The sequence below is a fragment of the Anolis carolinensis genome, chromosome 3 (genome assembly GCF_035594765.1).
Source record: "Anolis carolinensis isolate JA03-04 chromosome 3, rAnoCar3.1.pri, whole genome shotgun sequence".
Lineage (NCBI taxonomy): Eukaryota > Metazoa > Chordata > Lepidosauria > Squamata > Dactyloidae > Anolis > Anolis carolinensis.
This window is the reverse complement of record NC_085843.1, coordinates 238,944,351-238,965,254: the sequence shown is the minus strand read 5'-3', so window position 1 is coordinate 238,965,254 and position 20,904 is coordinate 238,944,351. Positions and strand designations below refer to the sequence as shown.

At 43.0% G+C, this 20,904-nt stretch overlaps 2 protein-coding genes across 4 annotated transcripts in view; one reads left to right on the top strand and one right to left on the bottom strand.

The window, feature by feature from the left end:
- senp2 (SUMO specific peptidase 2) overlaps window positions 1-8,489 on the bottom strand; it is a 35,787-nt gene extending 27,298 nt beyond the window's left edge. For all 3 annotated transcript variants that reach the window (XM_062976468.1, XM_062976467.1, XM_008106408.2), the window contains exons 1-3: window positions 8,359-8,489; window positions 5,893-5,948; window positions 5,120-5,229 (exon numbers count right to left, since the gene is read on the bottom strand). In XM_062976468.1, the coding sequence (XP_062832538.1) occupies window positions 5,120-5,229; window positions 5,893-5,948; window positions 8,359-8,453 (261 nt within the window). In that variant the 5' untranslated portion in view covers window positions 8,454-8,489. The remainder of the gene's footprint in view (window positions 1-5,119; window positions 5,230-5,892; window positions 5,949-8,358) is intronic.
- A 6-nt stretch (window positions 8,490-8,495) lies between these two features.
- Window positions 8,496-18,760, top strand: tmem41a (transmembrane protein 41A). The gene is made up of 5 exons (XM_003218423.3): window positions 8,496-8,863; window positions 12,802-12,955; window positions 13,796-13,957; window positions 14,936-15,074; window positions 16,965-18,760. Exons 1-5 carry the CDS (start codon window positions 8,496-8,498, stop codon window positions 17,186-17,188), a joined length of 1,047 nt encoding a protein of 348 aa, XP_003218471.2. The 3' UTR covers window positions 17,189-18,760.
- Window positions 18,761-20,904: the final 2,144 nt, after the last annotated feature.

Here is a 20,904-nt window from a genome sequence, read left to right as displayed (position 1 = left end):
CGAGTGGACAATAGAACCCGATCTCCTACCTTGATCTCGGGGCCCGGCTGGCGATGACCGTCAGCGTGGCGTTTATAGTCCTCCTTGGCTTCATCCAGTTGCTGGTACAAGAGTTGTTGCACCACTGTGAGTTCTTGCAGCCAGTCCTCCGCTGCAGGGACTTCTGAGGTTTCAATGACAGAAGGGAAGAAACGTGGATGGAAACCATAGTTTGCAAAGAACGGGGTTTCTTTCGTTGAAGCCTGGACACCATTGTTGTAAGCAAATTCTGATAGAGATAACAGGGAAGCCCAATTGTCCTGCTGGTAGTTTACATAACAGCGAAGGTATTGTTCCAAAGTGGCATTGGTGCGCTCAGTTTGCCCATCCGTTTGGGGATGATGAGCTGAAGATAAACGAGAGTCTATGCCCAATAGTTTCTGTAGTGCCCTCCAAAAACGAGAGGTGAATTGAGATCCACGGTCCGTGACTAAACTCTTGGGCAATCCATGTAGTCTGAAAACATGCTGAAGGAATAAATCTGCAGTCTCTTTGGCCGTGGGGAGATGTGATGACTCATGGGCCATGTAGTCCCGTTCCTAACACAGGAGACCATCGCAGGGAATGAAATGGGCCAACTTGGTAAAAAGGTCAACCACCACTAGGATCGTGGTGAATCCAAGGGAAGGTGGTAGGTCAGTGATAAAATCCGCGGAAATTATCTCCCATGGGCGAGAAGGAGTGGGAAGGGGATGCAGTAGCCCTGTCGGCTTCTCCCTTCGTGTCTTGGAGCGCTGACATACAGGACAGGTATTGACATATTTCTCCACATCCTTGCGGATCTTGGGCCACCAGAAATCTCGTAGAATCAAGTGCATGGTTTTAAAAAGTCCAAAATGCCCTGCTGGCTTGCTGTCATGGCACAGACGAAGTACCTTTTCTCTGCCGGGGCCTGGAGGGATGTAAACATGATTCCTATAGCACAGTAGCCCATCCTTAAGTGAGAAAGGGAAATGTAGTCCTTGGCGAATCTGTTCTTGAGCCCAGGCATCTGCCTGTTGACTGGCTCTAATCTCTTGAGCGCAAAGGGGTTCTGGGTTAGAAGGAGTTGGTTCAATTGGAGTGGATTTGGTGTTTCCCACTGTGAGCGTGGCAAAGTTCTCGGGCTGCAGCAATCGAGATTCAAAGGTCTCTCTGCGTCCTGCAGCATACTCGGGTTTCCGTGATAAGGCATCTGCCTGCTTGGTCTGAGCCGGGGTTACATAATGGATCTGGAAGTCAAAACGTTCAAAGAATAAAGCCCAGCGCTGTTGCCTTTGATTTAGCTTTCGTGCGGTCCTCAGGTGTTCCAAATTTCGATGATCAGTGTGAACCTCAATGGGGAATTTGGCCCCTTCTAACCAATGTCTCCAATTTTCAAAGGCTGCCTTTATGGCCAAAAGTTCTTTCTCCCAAATACTGTAATTTCTCTCTGGGGTTGTTAGTTGACGGGAGTAATAGGCACAAGGATGAAGATGCTCTCCCACTGGTTGCATGAGTATAGCCCCAATTGCCACATCAGAGGCGTCAGCCTGCACAACAAAAGGGGTTTTTGGATCAGGGTGCTGTAGAATTGGCTGGGTCGTGAATAACTTCTTTAGTTGCTGGAACCCTTTCTCTGCTTGCTTCGTCCAGCGGAAGGGCTGTTTCCCACGGATGCAGCTGGTGATTGGGTCAGACCAGCGGGCAAAGTCTGGGATGAATTTGCGGTAGTAGTTCGCGAACCCCAAGAAGCGTTGCACTTCCTTCTTGTTGGTTGGCGCCCGCCATTCCAATACTGCTGAGACCTTTGCCGGGTCCATGGAGAGTCCTTGTGGCGAGACGCGGTACCCCAGGAAGTCTACTTCTTGCAGATCAAAGGCGCATTTTTCTAACTTGGCATATAGTCCATGATCCCGCAATCGTTGTAGCACCATCCTGACGTGTTTCTCGTGCTCCGATTGTGATCTAGAAAACACCAAAAAATCGTCCAAGTATATGATCAAGAACCGATCTAGATAATCCTGGAAGATATCGTTGACAAAATGCTGGAACGTTGCGGGAGCTCCGGATAATCCGTAATTCATGACTAGGGACTCGAATAATCCGAATTTGGTCTGGAAAGCGGTTTTCCATTCGTCCCCCTCCCTGATGCGAACTAGATTGTAAGCCCCCGGAGATCCAGCTTGGTGTAAACCTTGGCCCCTCGAAGCCGGTCTAATAGGTCTGAGATCAAAGGCAGGGGGTAGCGGTTCCGCTTCGTGATATTGTTCAATGCTCTATAGTCCACAACCAAGCGTAAGTCCCCCGACTTCTTTTTTACAAACATCACCGGGGAAGCAGCTGGGGATTGAGAGGGTCTGATGAACCCCTTGCGAAGATTTGACTCTATGAACTCCCTGAGAGCTTCTTGCTCTGGTTCAGTCAGGGAGTAGAGGTGTCCTCGCGGGATCGGGGCCCCCTCCACCAAGTCAATGGCACAGTCGTAGGGTCTATGCGGGGGTAGTTTCTCGGCTTCCTTTTCATTGAAAACATCCCAAAAGTCTGAATATTTCTTGGGCAAGGTGATGATGGGCTCAGCGTCTGTGGCATGGCAGACCTTGGCTACTATACAATGGTTTTGGCAATATTTAGAAGCAAACTGTAGTTCTCTGTTGGACCAGGAGATGTTTGGGTCGTGGAGTGTCAGCCATGGAATTCCCAAAATCACAGGGAAGTGGGGGACCTCAGTAACGAAGAAGGAAATCTCTTCCATGTGTTCCCTTATCCACATTCTGGTGGGTTCAGTCCATTGGCTTACTGGACCCGTCCTTAGGGGACGGCCATCTATCGCCTGCACCACCCGGGTGTTCTTGAAATCGTGATATTGTAATCCCACAGAGTCGGCATACTCTCTATCGATGAAATTGTTTGTTGCTCCTGAGTCTATCATGGCATGGATCATGACGGGTCCTTTTTTCGCTGACCACAACGTGACCACTAGGAGAAATAGGACCCCGGTTTGCGGCTCTTGAGTGGGGTTTTTGACCGGGTTGGCGAGCCTCTCTACGCCTGGTCGCTGGCTTCCCCCGCCGGATTGGCTCCAGCCGCCTCGGCCGTCTCCGTCTCTGCGGAGGACGCCGCCGCCAGGCGAGCGGCGGGCTTTCTCTTGGCTGGACATTCTCTGGCGAAGTGGCCCCCGTTCCCGCAGTACCAGCAGAGGTTTAAACATTGGCGGTGGGCCTTTTCGGCTACATCTATTCTGGGGCGCACATTGCCCAACTGCATCGGCTCCTCCTCGCTTCCCCTGGGGTATGGGGCTGGTGGTGGGGGTCTCCACACTGGACGTGGCTGAATACTGGCGGAAGCAGGGGGTTTCACTCCTGCTCTTCCACTCTGGCCTCGGAGCCACTGTTTTTTGTTGGCAAGCAGGACTTCGGCTCGTAAACAATGATTGATAAGTCTCTCAAGAGAATTTGGAGGATCCACCTTGGAGATTTCTTCCTGCATCTCGATGTTGAGACCCTCACGAAACTGTCCTCTGAGGGCTATATCGTTCCAGCCGGTGTTTTGGGCCAGCACCCGGAACTCGGCTATGTACTGGGACAACGGCCTGTCCCCTTGGAAAAGGCGCTGGAGTTTGTGGCCGGCCGCCTCCTCGTTGTCTTCGATCCCCCATGTCGCCTTAAGGTGATTCAGGAAGTTTTGCGCGGAACTTAGGTGCATGGAAGCCGCATCAAACAGCGCCGTTGCCCAATTGGCCGCAGGCCCTTCTAGGAGGCTGTAAATCCACGCCACCTTGATTTCTTCTTGGGGAAACTCGGCTTGGCGGGCCTCTATGTACGTCTGGCATTGGCGACGGAAAACATGAACCTTGGAGGCTTCTCCAGAAAACTTGGTTGGAAGCGCTAAGCCAGGGAGCCGGACACCGCGTTCCTTTAATTTCTCCCTCCTGTGTTCGGAGGGTATCTCGGATCCTGTCGAATTCTTCCTTGGAAATGGTGTAGCTGAGTGGCTGGGCTTCCGCCCCGGTTCCTGTAGACATTCTGGCCTTAGGTTATTTGGTGCTTAGGGTGGCGGAGTCAAACTGTCAGGACCCAGGCTGCGGAGCACCAATAACCATGCGCAGAGACCAGAATCTATCTAATATCTTTATTAAGGAAATATATAAAGTCAATAAAAACAAGTGAAGAATAAAGTTCAGAAGTAGACCTTTCAGGAAAGGTCTAATATAGTCCAGGAAAACAATGTCCAATATGAGATATTAGAGTCCAAAGTTATAATCCAATAACCGAAACACACACTTTGCCAAGCAAAGTGTGGGGAGATGACAAGGTCTTTAGTCCAAGGAGGCTTGACAACAAGGCTGGAAAACAACTAGATACTTGGGTAAGCAAGACTTGATACGAGGCAACAAGGAACAAGAACTAGGTCCGTGGCAAGGTCCGTGAAACAAGGCGGCTTGAAACTTGGTCCGGGAAACAGGGAACTGGAGTCTACACACGATCTCACTCCTCAAGCTGACGAATTGACTCCGCAAGGTTTCCTTCGCGGGGAAACACCTAAATAGGGTCTCGCTTCCCGCCAGAATAACATTTTCCCTGGAGAACTAGAAATGAAACTCAACTCTGTCCAGATGCATGACTCCTTAGAATTTCCCAAGGGAAGCAGACCTAATCAGCTAATTGTTTGGCTGCGATCCTGGCGCTTCGGCGATTCGCCTCCCTAGCGCCTCTATCTTTATTATAATTGTCCTTTCGAGAAAACGGGGGGAGAATTCTGCCCAAGGCTTGTTTGACTAACTTCTTGAGGGCAAACATCCTGCAGGTGCGGGGCTCCGTTTCTGGCTGAAACGGCGTAAATCCCATGTTTTCCTCTTCGTCTGCCACAATAGTACTAGGAACGGGACTACAAGGCCCATGAGACATCACAGAGTCTAATGAAATAAGAAAAAATGTCCCTAGATGCATTTTGTAAGAAAGTTGAAAATGTGTTTTTTTAAGTAGACCTGTATTTTAAGTTGCAATGGGAATTACTGACTTTGAGATACTCGGTTCCATCCCACTCTCTGCCAAAACAACAGTTCTATGCATTTAATTTGGCTTGAATAAGCAGATTATGTCATCTCAAAAAGCAAACAAACCTCATCTTTGGCTTCTTCATGCTTGTCTTCTGTCTGAAGATATTTGGATGCCAACTGCGATGGGAGTGTAATTAAACTGGCAATTCCCCTTGCCAGAATACCAAAAATACCTGGGGAGAGTTAATCACAGTAAATGACACATTCTTTATCCAGGAAATTTGGCATCGAACCCACATCCTAAATCTCATATAGTACAATGCGGTATCACTGTCACAGGGGAAAACTCCCATCAGTAGCAGTCCTGCTCTGGGTTATAATTTTTTCTGATACTCATGTAATTTTGACTGTTACCATCCTCTATGTTAGGAGATTCATTCCATGAATTACATAAATGGATTCCAAAAACTTTTAGGGTGGTAAAATGTTCTTTACTATCTCTATGACACAAACATATAGCACACTATGGTCAATAGTTCTCAAACATGTATTTTTTAAAATGTTTTCTCATTGTATTGTTTTCATTGTTTTATTTCTTTATCACTTTGGAAGTCCTTGTGGGCTGGGAAGCAATAGAAAAATATCTTAAATGATAACTTATCATGGTATTTGGACTGTATATATACAATATACAAGCTTACAGAGCACCCCTCTTCTTAATCTGGGGCTTATTCAAACAACATCAATACACTACATAAACATCTTTACAAGCTACTACTAGTAATTGTTATGATCTATTTCAAGTATTTGCTCTTTCTGCTTTCTTTCTTTCAAGCAAAGAGTCAGCTATTCTAAAACCTAAATCATATAAAAATGATTGAATACGTATTATTTACCAAGTTTTTGCCTTTTTATTTGCTCCTGTTCAAACTCTTCTGGATTAGACTCAATGCTGTGAAGAGAAAAGGGCAAATTAGTTTGAGAAACAAGGAACCTCTTTTTCTCAGCTTGAAGTACCAGTCTCCAAAAACACAATCCTCTCAGGCATGGCAGACACCATTTTACAACTACCAAACAGTTACTGCGTGTTTATCTATAAACTTGATGGTCACATCTGCTAACCTGGAAGTTTTCCTTATAGCAATAATCAATACCAATGTATTGGGTGCCCAATTGACTTGTGGCTGGAGTTTGTTAGTGTAACCAGCAAGATGATGCATGCCTGCAGCAGTTATTCTTGACTTCATTATGTCAAAAACAGGGTGTTTTTTATTATTTGATGACTCTACTTTCTTGATAAGAACAAAAAAACATTCCAATCTATCACATCTATTTTAGTACTATATAACACTATTGTGTATAACAGTTGACTACTTGTTGTTTTGCTTTTTGGTATTCACCTAAATAAGGCCTCCTTATTTTGCCATTGTTCCAGGCTACAGGAAACTAATTCATGACAAGCCACCTTCGGAAGTCCAATCCTATGCATATCCACATTACCTGAATGTATCAGTAGGGCTTATCGGAAATGAAACATGCATACCTCTACTGTCTTAGTGCTTTTCATTTGGGTTTGATACAGTGATTCCCAAATTCCAGTCTCCTGGGTGTTTTAGACTTCAACTTCCAGACATCTCCGCTGCTTTGGCCAATGATCAGGAATTATGGGAACTTAAGTCCCAAACTCCCGAAAGGCTAGAGTGTGGGAAACACTAGAGGTACATCTGTACCAGTTGTTTGTGAACTTTTTTGAGTTGCGACCCCATTTTAGAGAGGCAAAGTGATCCGCAAGGGCGATACATTAAAAATCGCCTTTTTAATAGAGTAAATGAAAACACATTGAAAATAGATTTTGCAGTACAGGCAGTCCTCAAGTTACAAACAAGATAGGTTCTGTAGATTGGTTCTTAAATTGAATTTGTCTGTAAGTCGAAACACACATTTTTATTTGCAACTCCAGCCAAATAATATTAAAAGCTTTCGATAGAATAGCGAAGTGTTAACACCTCTATGGTGTTTGTTTTGCTGTACATGCCCCTCTTCAGAAGATATCACTGCACTTTCTGTCCAGGTGATAGTTGGATTTTGAAAAAAATAGCTTGTTGTAGAAACAAGGATTGGTCAGAAAGCTTCAGTAAAGAAACCTTTTCCTCATAATAACTCTTTTGGGAGTGAATTTCCCTTCCGGGGGCAGATTTCTCTCTCTATTGTCTCACCCCTGCTCTTAACTATGAGTCGGTTATAATTTGTATGTTTATAACTTAAGAACTAGGAGCCCTCGATGGCACAATGGGTTAAACCCTTTTGCCAGCAGGACTGCTGACTGACAGGTTGGTGGTTTGATTCCGGAGAGAGCGGGTGAGCTCCCTCTGTCAGCAACAGCTCCCCGTGCGGGGACATGAGAGAAGCCTCCCACAAGGATGGTAAAACATCTGAGCGGCCCCTGAGCAACATCCTTGCAGATGGCCAATTCTCTCACACCAGAGGCGACTTGCAGTTTCTCAAGTCACTCCTGAAACACACACACAAAAAAACTTAAGAATTGCCTGTATAATACATGCAAACAAATCTCTGTGCAGGACGCAATTACATTTTTTGTTTTTTACCCCCCGTTTTAAAAATTTTCATAGCTCACTGCTGCCTGGAGCCCCCAAATGGGGTTGCAACCCATCGGTTGAGAAGCACTGATCTATACCAGGCTACTGGTTGTTAGGAATTGTGGGAATTGAAGTCCAAAACACCTGGAGGGCCCAAGTTTGCCCATGCTTGATCTATACTGTAGAATGAATGCAATTTGTCACCACTTTAACTGCATGGTTTAATGTTATAGAATCATGGAAGATGTAGTTGTTTTACAAGGGCTTTAGGCTTTTCTGCCAAAGAGTGTTGGCACCTCACCAAACTACAATTCCCATGTTTCCGTAGTATTGAGTGAAGTCAAAGTGCCTTATTTCCACAGTGTAGTTCAGGCATGGGCAAACTTGGGCCCTCCCTCCAGGTGTTGGAGAGAGGGTCCAAGTTTGCCCATGCCTGGTGTCGTTGGTGCACCGCAGTCGTTTTCGGGGGCGTGAGGCCAAACTGTCCCAGGGCCCTTCCACACAGCCATATAACCCAGAATATCAAGTAAGACAATCCACAATATCTACTTTGAAATGGGTTATCTGAGTCCACACTGCCATATAACCCAGTTCAAAGCAGAGAATGTAGGGTTTTATTCAGCTGTGTGGAAGGGGCCTGAGAGAGAGAGGCCTTGGGGCCTTCTTCGGCCTGAGAGCGAAGGGTCCGTACGGGAGGCCGGCCAGCCGAGCAACTCCCCTCGGAAACCCCCTGGAAGGAATCGCTCCGCCCTGAAGAGGAGGTACCGTCTCTTCCTCGGCCGAACAGGCGGCGGGTCCCGGCGGCAAGAGGGCCTTGGGAAGAGCCACAAACGCAGAGCCTCGGGCAGCCATTGCTGCATAGGCCTCAGCCGCAGCGACCGGACCGGAAACACATCAATGACATGCGACAGGGCGCCTGGGAAATGACGTATCTTTGTATTTACTATGGAAAGAAGAGCGCACCCCTGTTTCCTTCACCCAAATCTTTCACACGCCTCAAACACGGGCTCTTGGGTCTCTGGCCCTTTAAGACGCATCGGAGGGGCGGGGTGCGGCTTCGAGTGCCAGGAGTGCCCGCCCTTTCCGCACCGCCGGTCCCCGCTTGCCCGCTTCTTTCAGTTCCGCCTCGCCTCTCGTGCCTCCCCGCAGCCCTTCGCCGCTGCTCCGCCATGAGGCCGCTGGCCGGGTTCCTCCTGCTCCTGGGAGCCGCCACCGCCGGCCTTTACCTGCTGTCGGCGCGGCTCCCCGGAGAGCCCCGCGCGGGGAGCGGGTGAGTGAGTCGCGGCCACCTCCTTGGGCTCTTGCCACTTGCGTGAAGTCGAGCTGTTGTAGTTCGACAAGATCTTTAGCCATCTCTGCCAAAGAGCGGTTCAAAAAAACTACAACTCCCACAACCCCACAGCCTTGAGCCAGGGCTGTGAAAGTGGCCCCAATGCCAGTGTGATCTCTTGGCACACTGATATTCCAGGCACTGGGGACATCCACACTTTAGAACAGGCATGGCTCAATTTGGGCCCTGCAGGTGTTTTGGACTTCAACTCCCACCATTCCTCACAGCCTCAGGCCCCTTCCTTTCCCCCCTCAGCCGCTTAAGCGGCTGAGGGGGGAAAGGAAAGGGCCTGAGGCTGTGAGGAATGGTGGGAGTTGAAGTCCAAAACACCTGCAGGGCCCAAGTCTTGGCAGCTTTCTCTGACAAAACGTGCTGGTGCCTTGCCAAACTACAACTCCCAGTATCCCATAGCATTGAGCCGTGCCAGGTAAAGTGTCAAACTGCATTCATTCTACAGTGTGGATGCACCCAAGGTCAATGTCTCGGCACCGACACTCTTAGACACAGTCAACACAATGGATTAAACCCTTGTGCTGGCTGAACTGCTGACTTGAAGATTGACGGTTCGAATCCATGAGACTGGGTGAGCTCCTGTCTGTCAGCCGTAGCTCATGCAGGGACATGAGAGAAGCCCCCTGCAGGGTGGCAGCACAACCGGACACCCCTTGGGCAACATCTTTGAAGACAGCCTATTTATTTATTTATTTATTTACAGTATTTATATTCCGCCCTTCTCACCCCGAAGGGGACTCAGGGCGGATCACATTATATACATATAGGGCAAACATTCATTGCCCATATACACATAAAACCGAGACAGAGACAGACGCAGAGGCAATTGTCTCACTCCAGAAGCAACTTGCCTCAATTAGCTTCCGATACGATTTTTAAAAAGCTATTCCTTTATCCGATTTATCGTCGATCCACTTCTCCTGGTTTCATGCAAATCAGGCTTCGTTAAACTCCAGCTCCCAGGATTCCATAGCATTGAGCCATGGCAGTTAAGGTGCTATCAAACTGTGTTGCTTCTCCCATGTAGATGCATCCCTTGCTTCACGATTCAGTTAAGCTAATCCTGTCCCAAAGCTTGAAGGTCCTGTGGCCATGAGAGTCAGACTAAAAATACACCGCTGCCGAAATCTGATGCTGCTCTGAGCATGGAAATGTGCTGTCGCATGTGGAGTCAAACTGAGTTTTGGCATCAGAAATTGTTATGAAACCCAATCGTGAAAGGATCCCAAATTAAGTGGCCTCAGGAGCCCATTTAACCCCAGTGACTTGCTCTGCGAGTTAAACACCTGGACTATTTGTTCCAAGATGGCCCTGACAGCAGGTGGAGTGACAAGCTTAAACATTTGCGTCTAAAATGTTTCAGTGTATTTGATTTATTCTGCAAGATACAACACAAGTATAGTTCTAACAGTGCATTTTTAGGGTGCATTTACACCAGATATGGGCAAACTTGGGCCCTCCAGGTGTTTTGGACTTCAACTCCCACAATTTCTAACAGCCAGTAGGAATTGTGGGAATTGAAATCCAAAACACCTAGAGGGCTGAAGTTTGCCCATATCTGATCTGCACTGGAGAATTAATGGTTGAATGTCGCTTTTACTGCCATTCTGTGGAATCATGGGAATTATAGTTTGGTGAGGCACTCACACTCTTTTGGCAGGGAAGCCTAAGACCTTGTAAAATTATAATTCCAAGAATTCCATATTATTGATCCATGGCAACAAAAGTAATATCAGACTGCATTGATTTTACAGTATGAATGCACAATTAGACTAAATGGAAGACTGGTTGAATGATCCTCAAAGCTGACCTCTCAGTTTTAGAGAGCTCTCATCTCACTATAGAAAATATCATTGACATTTTCCCCATTTCTTTTTGACTTTAGGTTATATGTCTAGCAGGCATTTGAAGTTGTTTTAAATTTTAAAGATTTGTAAAACGATCGACTTGTCTTTTCCTACAAAATCAAAGTTAAGCTGTATTCCATCACTCCCCACAGGTACTTGAATTGACTACAATTCATTCCTGCAATTCCTGACCCAGCAAGTACCTTGTAGTAATTAAGGCTGTATTTTTTAATGTAAAAAAACTACATCTTTCAAGCAAAATTTCAGAAAGATAAAAGTGTATCAATTATTGATGATCTCAAATATTCATGGGGAACTAATGATAGGTGGAATTGATAAATTTCTCACATAGTTGATCATTACAAGAGGAAAAATACAGCCTAGCAATAGTTCCTGTAGAATAAAATCTAACTTTAACCTATTTTTTGATTAATTTCACCTTCCTTGCTTTGCTAATTTGCTTTTTTCATTTTCTGCCTAACTTGGGCTCCACCTACTGTCATGTAGCACAGTTTCAAACTGCATTATGTGGCAGTGTAGATGGGGCCTCAGCGTTCATGTTCAGCCATGAAATAAAGAGACTGTTCTTGCTTGGAAAGTAGGTAGCTTGGACTTGCTTATACAAAATCATGAATGATGGTATGGTTTACAACTTCATAATATTATGCTTTTTAGATTTTTGAAGAGCAGTAAAGGTGTGAGCTTACACATCTTTCTTAGCTTGAACTTCAGTTTCTACTTTTGCTAAAAGTAGCAACTTATTTATTCCTATCAAAGGTGAGCAACTGAGAAGTTTGTCCTTTGTGTTAAAGGAGTTTCAACGTCAAGAGTTCAAACTTCAGATATGAAGTTCAGTTCTACTTATCTCCTGATTTTCCATTAGCATGTGGTAATCAAATGACAGTATACTTGAAGTATGCATCTCACTGCTCATAACAAAAGCAGGACTTTCATCTTGGGAAAGGATTACTGGGGTTTGATAATAGCGTATGTCAAGAATGAGACTTCCACATCATTGGCATGTTTGTTCAAAAGAGCGTTGAAATGGGAAGAGGGGACTTTGAACAAAGGGAATAATGGTGGTCTTTTTCTCCCTACTGTCCCATGACTTGCCGCATTTATACTGATGTATAAGTCTACCTCATGTATAAATTGATGTGGGTTTTGGGGTCAAAATTGGGGATTTTAATATTATCTGTGAATGTGAAGTGGTTTCACTGAAGGAAAAAGTGTTGATTTTTTATTAATATTTCTAGACTAATGCATGAGTACATGGGGTATGTTCCCTTGAACAAGAGTGCAGTCCATATGTATGACTATACAAACAACTACTTGAAAAAGTACAGTTGTAGTTGGGCAATCCATCTTTCTAGTAAGAGCATTAACTCACTCAATGTCTCTCCTCAGACATTTCCAGCTATGAGTTTGTGGTCTTTTTCTGGCGGGCAGAACACTGAACTGTTGTAGATCAAGCTAGTTTAACTGTTGATAACACTGTATTGTAGACTATTTTCTCCTCAGCAGTTCCTTCCCATGTCCATAATTAGTTCAAGAATGTGTAACATTGGGTTCTTCAGGTAATGTCAGATTTCAACACAGGTGAGAAATGACATGCCAATGCAGTCCAACTATGCCTGGAAGGACACAAGTTACTTGTTCCTACTCTTGGTGCTTATGATATTTTACTAATAAATATTCACAGATTGATCTGGATTTAAAATTGTAAAGAAAAATCTTCAGATTTTAAAAGAACAAAAAAGAAAGTACACATTTGATGTGACAAATCCCTTTCACCACATTTCAAAAGATTAGGCATGTTACGTTTGTAGCTGCAAGCAAAAAAAAGTTCAGTAACTAAACTAGCTTATAGTCCTACGAAAAGCCATGTTACAAAACCTCTCAAAGTGATGAGGTACCTTTTCTTGTCTCAATACCCATGTCTTACTTGTAACACAAAGGCCATCACTGGCAGCACCTAAATTATTTGTGTCTTAAGTAATTATCTTCTTTGTTTATCAGGTCATTAAAGTTCCCTTCAGACCTAGAAGAACTGCAAGAACTTGCAGAGTTTCTACGGTACTACAATAGAGAGCACCATGCATATGTGCTGCTGCTGTTCTGCAGTGCCTATCTATACAAGCAGTGCTTTGCTATACCAGGCTCCAGCTTTCTGGTATGTATACAGTCTGTAATGCTGCAGGCATTTGCATATGTAGCATGTTGCTAAAACCCTGCTTCTCCACCCTACTTTCATAGTGTTTGCAAGACTCCCCTCCTAACTTCTTGCACTGTTTTACCACCTGTATATACATCATCATCTTCTCCCCGGGGGAGAAGAGTGGTATATAAATTAAATAAATAAATAGACATTATTATTATTATTATTATATTGTATTACACAGCAAACAAAATAGATATGCTGGATTTCGTATCACGAAATCACAATTCGAACACTTCCCAAGTGTCTAGGACTGTGTGATGTATTTTCGGATGATGTGCGCAGATCCCAGTAGGGTGGCCTTTTGCAGTTGGCAGATCGTAATTTTGTCAATGTCTATTGTTTCCAAATGCCGGCTGAGATCTTTTGGCACGGCACCCAATGTGCCAATCACCACCAGGACCACCTGTACAATTATTATTATTAGCAGGATCTCCACTTTTACTAGGTTTAAAGACACAGAACGCCCATAAAAGTGGAAAAACCACAAATTAAAAAAATCTTGTTTTTTAACTGGAGAGGACACCTCTCTAAGAATCGCTAGGATCTCCAGTATGAGTTTTCCACCGGTCCTAGAGAGAACATATTAATCAAATACATTCCAGTTGCCTAAATGTGGTGGGGGTTTGTTGCTTATATGCCCAGTTCGTGGGTTTCCTAGTTACTGTGTTGGACTGGAAGAACCATTGGTCAGATTTAGCAGAGATATTACATTTTCCTCTGGTTCATAGAGTCCTTCATGCTTTCCCCACAGTTTATTATGGACTGGATCACTATCTAGTTTTGCTCTAACAGAACATCCTTGGTGGGGCTCTCTTTGGACCATGGATGGGACTCCTGTTGTGTTCTGTCTTGTCTTCTGTGGGTGCCACGTGTTGCTACGGACTATCCAATGCATTTGGGAAAAAAATCGTTGTCTACTACTTTCCTGAAAAAGTTGCCATGCTTCAGAAAAAGGTAAGAGTCCACAACACTATTATATTTCAATAGGTATAAAAACAGTTTGACTAAGTAGTGAATAAGGACTGTGGCACAAACTGCATATACACAAAGTCCTCAGTTCAATACCTGGTATCTCCCTGTAGATCAGAATGGGCTACTGCAGAAGACTAGGGGGCTGCTATTGCACATTTTGGAAAAGTTTGAGGCAAATCTTTTATTATTATTATTATTATTATTATTATTATTATTGTTGTTGTTGTTGTTGTTGTTTTGCAAAAAAAGTTTGAGTTCATGAGTATCCAGAGGGCTTCCACAAATATGGAAATGCTCTGCAAACCCTCAGAGATTATTTTTGAACATTTGAAGTGAAATAATTAGGAATTTAAAACACTTGTTCCAGTAAATTGGGTCATTATAGCTCCAAGACTTTTAAGGTAGATCTCCCATTTACCCTTTACTTTTATAGCCCTGCAATTTGAAACCAAATACAGTGATTTTAACTTGTAAACAAGCTATTAAATATGTACTTGTTTTACTGCATTGGTGTGAGTAGATCATATGGCCTGCAGTCCTAACTATATTTCCATCAATAGATGAGCTTGTTCTCTTCACAAAAAGGGGAAAAAAAAGTCAGTAGAAGATCTTGTTATTGGAAGATAGACAAGTATAGCTGGTTCTTCCCTGCACCCTCACTAGGATCTTGCATCCCTCTTGGATTAGATAAGGAGCTGCAATGATGAGAGGAAGTTGGCAAAAGTTCACTCTCTCTTCCACTTGCAGGAGTATTCTGTGAGGGGAACTCAACTAGGGAGATAATACCACCAGTGGAATCAAATTTAGGATTCATGGCATAATTTATTCCGATGCCTAAATCATTAGTGGCGATATCCATTATCACTTTTACATTGCATACAAACTTTGGAAAAAATTATTGTTTTTAAAAATCTAAGTAATGAGAAAAAGTTTGACCATATTTCTTTTTCTTTTTGGCAGGTGGAAGAAAACAGAAATTCTTTGTTCTTTTTCTTGCTGTTTCTGAGGGTGTTCCCCATGACTCCAAATTGGTTTCTGAATCTCACTTCTCCAATCCTCAACATCCCTGTGTCTCAATTCTTCCTCTCTGTTTTCATAGGTAAGAAGTCTATATATTCATATTGGTACAACAGGCTAATATACTCTTCTCCCTTTTCTATGGCAGTGGAGACTTATCTGTTGTTTTTCAACATGTGTGCTCTCAAAAATACTTTCTTAGCCAGATAATAAAAACTGCAGCGTGATTTGTAATCTGCTTGGAAGCATCTTTTCTTTTTTTCTTACGGTTGTCCTTTGAGCAATAGCAAAGCATGGTTCTATATATACATCATATATATTCATGTACACATTGATCTCTTGTATAAGGTAAAAGGTAAAGGTTTTCCCCTGACTTTAGGTCTAGTCGTGTCCGACTTTGGGGGTTAGTGCTCATCTTCATTTCTAAGCCGAAGAGCAGGCGTTGTCCGTGGACACCTCCAAGGTCATGTGGCTGACATGACTGCATGAAGTGCTGTTACCTTACCACCGGAGCGGTACCTATTGATCTACTCATGTTTGGCAGAAGCTGGGGCTAATAGCGGGAGCTCACCCTGCTCCTCAGATTTGAACTACCAACCTTTCAGTCGGCAAGTTCAGCAGCTCAGCGGTTTAGTCTGCTGCGCCACCAGAGGCTCCTTTGTATAAGATAAGGCTAGGTTTTGGAGCCAAAACTATAGATTTTTATATGACCTGTGGATATGCTGATGATAAAACTTTGGGGCTCAGCACAGGGTTCCTTTGATCTAAACCTCCACTGCCACCATTCTCCTTCCCAGACATTTAAAAAGGCATTTCACCATTCCATTCAGAGAAGGGGAAGTTTCTTTTCTTATAGGTGTTAAGGTACAGTATTAACTTCTATCAAAAAGGAGCCACCCAATTCTCTGAATATAATGACAAAAGGCAAGAGCTTGCTCCATCCCAGGAGAGCTTAGAAAAGAAGTGCTTGCTCCCTTTACTCTATCCACCACAGCACCACTTTTGGTCTTTTTGAATGCCTGGATGGGAAAATGTTGGCAGCAGAACAGAAGATTGATGCTTCTTTTACAATAGGTTCTTCTCAAACAGGCAAAGCTCTTGCCATAGTCCATCCAGGCAGAACCTAAAAGCAGCACCAAGCCCCTTCACTTTCCTTGCTACAGCAGTGGCTCTTTGGCACCCTCCTGTCTTGGGAGAACAGAGGTAGAATCCCAGAGGGAACAGCCTTCTGGGATGCATTCTCTCCATAATGTGAAACTGGTTTATCATCTTAAAGATAATATCATGAGGGCATTAGTTTTAATTACCGCAATCTATAAGGAAGAACATTATCAAAATAGGAGCCATGGTGGCGCAATGAGTTAAACCCTTGTGCTGGCTGAACTGCTGACCTGAAGGTTGCCAGTTCAAATCTGCAAGATGGGATAAGTTCCCGTCTGTCAGCTCTAGCTTGCGGGGACATGAGAGAAGCCTCCCAGCTAACACATCAAGGCATCCCTGGGAAATGTCTCTGTAGAGGGCCAATTCTTTCACACCGGAAGTGACTTGCAGTATGTTCTAAAGTCGCTTCTGATGCGATAAAAAATGAAACCTATTTATGGGGTAAGTTATATATCTTGAATTGTGTGAGCTTTTTCTGAGAGCTATTCACTACCAGTCATATGTCTAATTGTTCAGTTAAGACTTTCCAGCCTTCTCTGAGTAATAGAAAAATATCCACTTCCCTGCTTGGTCCAAACTATGTATACATATTTTTCTCCTTTTCTATTGAACTTAGAGTGTGTTTCTGTTTGCTCCTTCCTTGATGGACAGATATTTTCTCTCTGCATTAGCAAATAACGTAATTAGGATTTATAATATACACAGCTATGTAATAATTATGTACTAATAGGCCTTAGCAACAGGGATCAGAGTTGCATTTGTGCAATGTGAAAACTTTCCTAATATAAGAATGATCTTCTTGCTTCTGCAGGCCTTCTCCCGTATAACTTTGTGTGTGTCCAGACAGGCTCAATCCTTTCACAAGTCACCTCCTTAGATGCCATTTTCTCATGGAGTACCCTATTCAAAATGTTGGCAATAGCTATGGCAGCATTGATTCCTGGGACATTCATTAAGCAGTTTGGTCAGAAACACCTCAGTGTGGACAAGAGCAATCAAAATGTGCACCTGCTCAATGGGAAGAAGAGAAGCTGAATAGGCTATGTTGCAATCAGGTGCTGTCAAAGCCTGTTTATGGGGAGAAGTGCAATTTATTTCCAGCTGGGTTTTTGAATCCTTTGGACAGATGGAATATCTCATTTCAGCAATGACTAGAACAGTCTGTTTGTAATTTTAAAACAAAAACAAAAAAACAGAGACCTGCATGGCTCATCTTTAAAAGGTGCTTGTGATTGTTCCAGTGACCTCTGTACCTACACTACTGTCAAAAGAGATGGGAAATGTGGTTATTTTGCAATAACTGAACCATTAGAGACTGCAAGACCTGAGGTTTGAAGTCAGAGGTGGGCAATGCAGAGACCAATTTCCCACTGCCCACCCATCCTCTGCTGTAACCCCAATATCTCCATTTTCTGGCTAGTCCCGCTCACAACGGCAATTGGATGTCTCCTGTCTTCCTGACACCATTTGAAGAGGAAAAACAACATGGTGGGTTCTTGAGAAGTTACATGGGGGTGTTTTTAGCTTTTTTTAAAAAAAAAAAGTTTTACACTGGACTGGCCATGGCTGTAGGCCAAATAATGTGGAGGACCTCTAATCCGAGACCAGGTAACCTCTGGAGCTGGGGGCAAAAACAGAAATAAGGAAGTTATAAGCTTCTAGATGATGTTGGAATACAATTCTCATGACCTCTTACTACTGACGATGCTGCCTAAATCTGATGGGAATTGCAGCCCAACAACACAGAGTTTCAACAGCCTATTCTTCTACTTTAAAAAAAAGTTTCTCTGTTTATGCAACACTGTATAGAGAAGAACAGTAATTTACATTCCCTGTTGTTCTGTTCCTTGAAAAAGTTGTGCTGCTAATCCATTGGCTTAATCCACTTTCAAAGGTGGGAGAAGGCTTGTGAATGAAGGTGTAATTATTTCTTTCACTTCTACAGAGTACAGAATCAAAATTTAATAGTCTGTAACAAACATATTGTTTATCTCATTATATTCCCCCTGCTCCCTGCATGATGTTGTTTATAGTCAGCAGTGTTGAACAGCGACTATTTTTTTAAAAAGCCCTCTGTCCTTGAGTTTGCTATTTGAAAAGGTCCTAATCCTCACTGAAGTAGTAAACCTACTTTAGAATGCAGGTGATAAATTCTCACTGAAAGCCTTCAGATTTACAAAATAAAAGATTCACAAATAAAAGTGAAAGCTAATAGGATTTTTAGGATAGACTACTATTGGTAGATATCTGATGTGATACAATCTCACAACCTCAAAGTAAGGTTTCCTGTAAAAATTACACTAATTCAGCTCTATGTGGAAATGCAGCTCTCATGTCATCTCCCTCCAGCCAAATGATAGTCTTATGAGAAACAAGCCAGTGTTCTGGGAATGGTATTTGCTGTCTCTGATAGTTGCCATATTCTGTCAAAGTATTTGTGAAAAGATGGTCTGACAATTTTGTCGTGACAATTTGGAAGTAAAAGTGTCTGTGACTTGATTTTATCTGAGCAGCAACTATGTCTTAATCAAGTGCCTTTATTTATCAAGTGTGTGTGTTTACATGGAATCTATATTCTTATCAGATAAATAGTAGTGTAAATCCTTAGTCTACTTGTTGTTTGTGTATAGGGAACTCTGTTCAGTATTTACTTCCTTTCAGCTGGATGATGCCAGTCACAGGTATTAAATTTTAAATAGTTCTCTTCTTTCAGCTCAACATACACAATGAGAAGAAAGGAAGTTCTACTTCTACTCAGTTTCCAATAGATTTTTACCCAGTAGGAAACAGAAGAGTGACACAAAGAAGGCTGTATTTCCCCAGCCATCTCCGATGTTTTCAAGTGATATACTCTATAAACAGTGATGCTGGCTTAACATAGTAATATTTTCTAAGGAGAGGGAAAGCAAAAGGGTATCACACCAGCTTCTTGTAGTCTTTGGTAGTAACAAATACAACTTGGTGGTAAAAACATTGAATCCACAAAACCTACGGTATTAAATACAGCACTGCACATATGTTGCTGCACACTCCGTAAAAGGGGTCAGAACTTTACAGATAAGTCTATGGTTTGAAGCTATACTGAAGATATTATTTTTTTAAATAGTCACACTTAGGATGAGAGAAAATGTCATACTTCTTTAATACTGTCTGAAAAGCCAAGTTTGTTGTGCCATTTGTGTTCCCAATTATGTCCAGTTGCACCATTCTGTGCAACAACCAAATAGGTTTAGGTATCTAGGGCATGTTTGTAATTTTGCCAGAGAAAGGAGCTATTGAACACTGAGCCTTCCCACCAGTAGAGATTAAATTCAAATCTTCAAGTGGCGTAAGCATGTGATATTTTGAGAGCAGTGCCAAAGCTGAATTCTAGTTTAAAACACTAAATGGCTCTTTTCCTAGCATGCCATATTTAAATAAAGACAACTGAAAGCTGGCTACATAAGACAAGAAATGACTGGTTATAATTAAGATTCTGAGGATCAAGCAGAAATAAGAGGAAGGTAGTAGGGACAAATGATAAAATGAGCATACTGTTATAAAGTAGTAATATTTTAAAGCAATATTCCCAAATACTTTTTGCTTGGTCTCCTCAAAAACCGTTTGAAGTCAACAGCAAATCAAGATAAGATTAAGAGATTCTTGGCTGTATGTGTTCAGGAGAGAGTCTCTTAATGTATAAAATACCAACCTTATGCACTGATCTGACATTAGTACCTTTTGTAGGTCTGAAGGCCACTATTCTGCCTCAGGACACTCCAGTACTGCATTGACTACCAAAAATGTGGGTGGGAATAAAAAAAACTAACTGGATAGAAGCCTACTTTTATTTTTATTAAATTTTAAACAACAGTGCTGTGACCTTTTCAAAGGGTATATTGCTGCTCTTGGAAGTTTCCAGGAGACAATGTTTGTTTTTGCTTTTGACAAAAATGGGGCAAAAGCAACCACAGAACTGCCCCAAGGTCACATTTTGCCCACCTTTGCACAAATCTGAAGACTTGAAAAATAACAGAAGATACCAAGGAACTGAACGTGTAATCTTATGTATGCTGTAACACCACATCACTCTACTTACATGGGAACACACACTGTCCCTTACAAAGTCATATGCAGGACTATGATAACTGAAAACTCTGTAAATAACTGCAAAATGATGCAGTTTGTCACAAGTTTTAAATTCTAACTAGTATAAAATAGGCTCATGATGACTACTGGATTGTATTTATATAAACACAAGAAGCTTAACGGGCAAGTGGCTACCTGCTTCATCTAAGTCAATGGTTCTCAACCTGTGGGTCCCCAGGTGTTTTGGCCCACAACTCCCAGAAATCCCAGCCAGTTTACTAGCTGTTAGGATTTCTGGGAGTTGAAGGCCAAAACATCTGGGGACTCACAGGTTGAGAACTACTTATTTAAGTGCACCACAACACACACTGTTTAAAAAGAGGAGCACACATATATGGTCATTACCATGTATATTTTTCCTATAAATATAGCTGGATGACATGATTTGTACCTTAATCACATTTTTCTCTCAAGTGAAATCATTTTAATTGGTGTGCTGGCATTCTTCAAACATACTTTGCAGTACCCAGTTGGCAATTCTGCGAATTCCACAAAGATCTTAGAAAAGGTCAACTTCTTTCAAAAGAGAATTATACACAACACCACATGCAATTTACCAAAGCATCCACTTACTCCCTTGATTTTTTGGTACAAGATAAGTAACTACAACCACACTGGACATA

Coding starts and splice junctions, on each gene's coding strand:
- tmem41a (XM_003218423.3), top strand. CDS start 8,496: ATGCGACAGGGCGCCTGGGAAATGACGTATCTTTGTATTTACTATGGA. Junction 12,956..13,795: donor TACCAGGCTCCAGCTTTCTG/GTATGTATACAG, acceptor TTGCTCTAACAG/AACATCCTTGGTGGGGCTCT. Junction 13,958..14,935: donor TTGCCATGCTTCAGAAAAAG/GTAAGAGTCCAC, acceptor TCTTTTTGGCAG/GTGGAAGAAAACAGAAATTC.